This window comes from Scylla paramamosain, chromosome 21 (assembly GCF_035594125.1).
Source record: "Scylla paramamosain isolate STU-SP2022 chromosome 21, ASM3559412v1, whole genome shotgun sequence".
Lineage (NCBI taxonomy): Eukaryota > Metazoa > Arthropoda > Malacostraca > Decapoda > Portunidae > Scylla > Scylla paramamosain.
This window is the reverse complement of record NC_087171.1, coordinates 21,730,767-21,733,266: the sequence shown is the minus strand read 5'-3', so window position 1 is coordinate 21,733,266 and position 2,500 is coordinate 21,730,767. Positions and strand designations below refer to the sequence as shown.

The window sequence follows — 2,500 nt, the reverse complement described above, 5'->3', positions numbered from 1 at the left end:
GTCCACTACTTTCCAAAGGCTCTAGGAAGTCTAGTTGAAGTTGTTCGGGTTTTTATGGGTGCGTTTTTTAAGGATCTGGTAACAGAATTATATGATTTTTTTTATTATTAACAGGAGAACCACTCTTGAGAACCCGGCTGATCATCTCTGTGGCCTTTGAAAATAGTTTTGGTGAGAGAGCAAAATGTTTCTGAATATGGGACTGACAAAATCACTGGGTCAATCCTTCACCCCTCGCGCACTTCACCCTCCTGGGCAATACTCACAATTTAGAAAACTTAGTCCTGGCAGGGTCATGAGCCAACAAGGGTTTCATGCGTGATTCCTTTCCTTCGCAACACAGAGTTAGTGTATTACTGTCAGCAGCGGGACGCGCCTCCTGCTGACCGCTGTGCTGCAACACCCGCACCACACTTGAGGGCGGCGGCAGTGTCAGGCTTTTTTCTCCATGGTCGTCGCCCGGTTTGGGAAGGTCAATGGTTGCGAGCGTGCGAGTGTGAGGTCAGTGGTCGCTGACACTCGGCCACTCCCCATGTGCTGCGCGACACGTGAGTCACTGGACGAGGGCTGCTGCTGCCCGCGCCGCCGCGCGCTGCTCACCGCCGCCGCCACGCAGCCCAACTTGTCGTACACGAAAACAATGAGCGTCACAAGGAAATTACAGGCTAGTTTTAGGTGATGCATCCCCCCATTGTGGCTCCGTGGCAACAGTGGGTGCAGATCGCGGGGGGCGTGGCGGGGCGGCCGTGTCTGGGGCGGTGAGGGACACGAGGCGTCCTCAGCCAGGCACAGCCTGAACCTGTGTTATTGCGACCAATCACTTGCATTACGGACGCCTCTGCTTTGAGATTAGTGCCTCGGGAAACTTCTTACGTCTGGTACGTAACTACGATGGGAGGAGCGAATCCCGCAGCAATATACGCGGCTCGCGCCACGCTGCTCGCTAGTGGCGAGCCGCCCGTGGATCTGTTATGACGTGTCCGGGCGTGCCGAGGCCGCTCAAGACTCCCATGAAATAAATCACACATTACAATGGTATTGCTGGTCTGCAGCACCCTTCTCTAACCTGGCATGGGCGGTGGTGGTGGCACGCCGGCGGGCAGCACAAGGCGGTGCCCACGTGGTGCCGCCCCTAGCAAGGCCCCTCAAAGGAAGGGTGAGCAGGGCAGGGGTCCTTGTCCTGGCACCACGGTGAGGAGGCACCGCTAGAGGAGCGCGTGGCAGTGGCGCTAGCACTCCACCTCAGCTCCTGGCGGCATACTGAACTCAACTCCGATGCGGGGAATGGTGGAGTGGCTGGGCGAGAGGGGAGAAACACCACCAGGCAGCAACAGTAAGAGCAATAGTCGGGACTGATGTGTGGTGGGGAACCGAGCGCCTCCACAGCCACGCACACACTCACACTCACTCACACACTGGAGGCGAGGACGCTCACCTCAGCAGGATATGAGGAAAGTCAGATCTGACCAACAAATGAGAAATTAGGTTAAGGAAAGTTGGTGGGAGGCTGGAGCGGGGCGTGAGGCTGCCGCAGAGTGAAGGCGCCTGCTCGGGGTGACTGACCGCTCAACCAAAACAACGCGCCGCCACCACCGCCGCCGCCGCCGCCGCCGCCGCCAGTTTCTACTCGCGCTGACACCTCGCCGTATTGAATTGTGCAGCAGGAAAACGCTCCCTTGTCCTGCTGTGCTTTAGCCTTTACGATGTTGCTGTGGGGTGTGTGTGTGTGTGTGTGTGTGTGTGAGAGGGAGAGGCAGGGAGAGACTCCGTGAAAAAAGGCGAAGAGAAAGAGAGAGAGGGAGAGAGAGGCTGTTGGTGTGGTGAGAGGTGAGTGTGTTGCCCCACTCAACCTCCCTAACCCCCTTCTTACCTCCTTCCCTTCATCACATCACCCTCCCTCCCTTCCTCCCTGCATCCCTCCCTCTCTCTCTCCCTCACTCCCTCTCTCCTCCGGATGTGAGCTGCCCTGCCCCTCACATGCGTGTCTCTGTGTGTGTGTGTGTGTGTGTGTGTGTGTGTGTGTGTGGAATCAAGCATTTCGTGGTATTAACTTTCGGCTCCGTACATTTACCGTAAAACCCTTGGACCACCACCACCACCACCACCACCACCACCACCACCGCCACTACCACCACCACCACCACCATCACCCATCCATCCTCTTCCTATTAGTGTCACCACGGGTTGCTTCCCACCACCACCACCAACTCTACCACCACCACCACTACCCTAACCGACAGCCAGCTCAGCGAAAGATAGCATGATGGGGGTCAGCGGCCAACCTCCTCCTCCTCCTCCTCCTCCTCCTCCTCCTCCTCCTCCTCACTGTGCTGAAGGCCGGAGCGACGGACGCCCTGCCACTACCAGCTGTTGGTGCGAGTTACGTCAGTACGTGCTAGAGAGAGAGAGAGAGAGAGAGAGTGTGTGTGTGTGTGTGTGTGTGTGTGTGTGTACAATATTCAAAGACCTACACAATATCTCCAGTATAGTCGTGTCTGTG

The 2,500-nt window shown here is 57.0% G+C and overlaps 2 protein-coding genes across 4 annotated transcripts in view; one reads left to right on the top strand and one right to left on the bottom strand.

The window, feature by feature from the left end:
- Window positions 1–2,500, top strand: part of LOC135111244 (DNA-directed RNA polymerases I and III subunit RPAC2-like) — a 114,858-nt gene that overhangs the window by 16,453 nt on the left and 95,905 nt on the right. The window lies entirely within an intron of this gene.
- LOC135111243 (uncharacterized) overlaps window positions 1–2,500 on the bottom strand; it is an 88,140-nt gene that overhangs the window by 12,817 nt on the left and 72,823 nt on the right. The window contains exon 1 of one of the 3 annotated variants that reach the window (XM_064024409.1): window positions 1,067–1,492. The exons of 1 other annotated variant lie outside the window; for it this stretch is intronic. Coding sequence is in view for 1 of the 2 variants with exons in the window: in XM_064024408.1 (XP_063880478.1) it covers window positions 267–316 (50 nt within the window). In the remaining variant the exon portion in view is untranslated. Of the gene's footprint in view, window positions 1–266; window positions 1,032–1,066; window positions 1,493–2,500 lie in introns of those variants that run through there. One more of the 3 variants, XM_064024408.1, reaches the window with a different exon arrangement.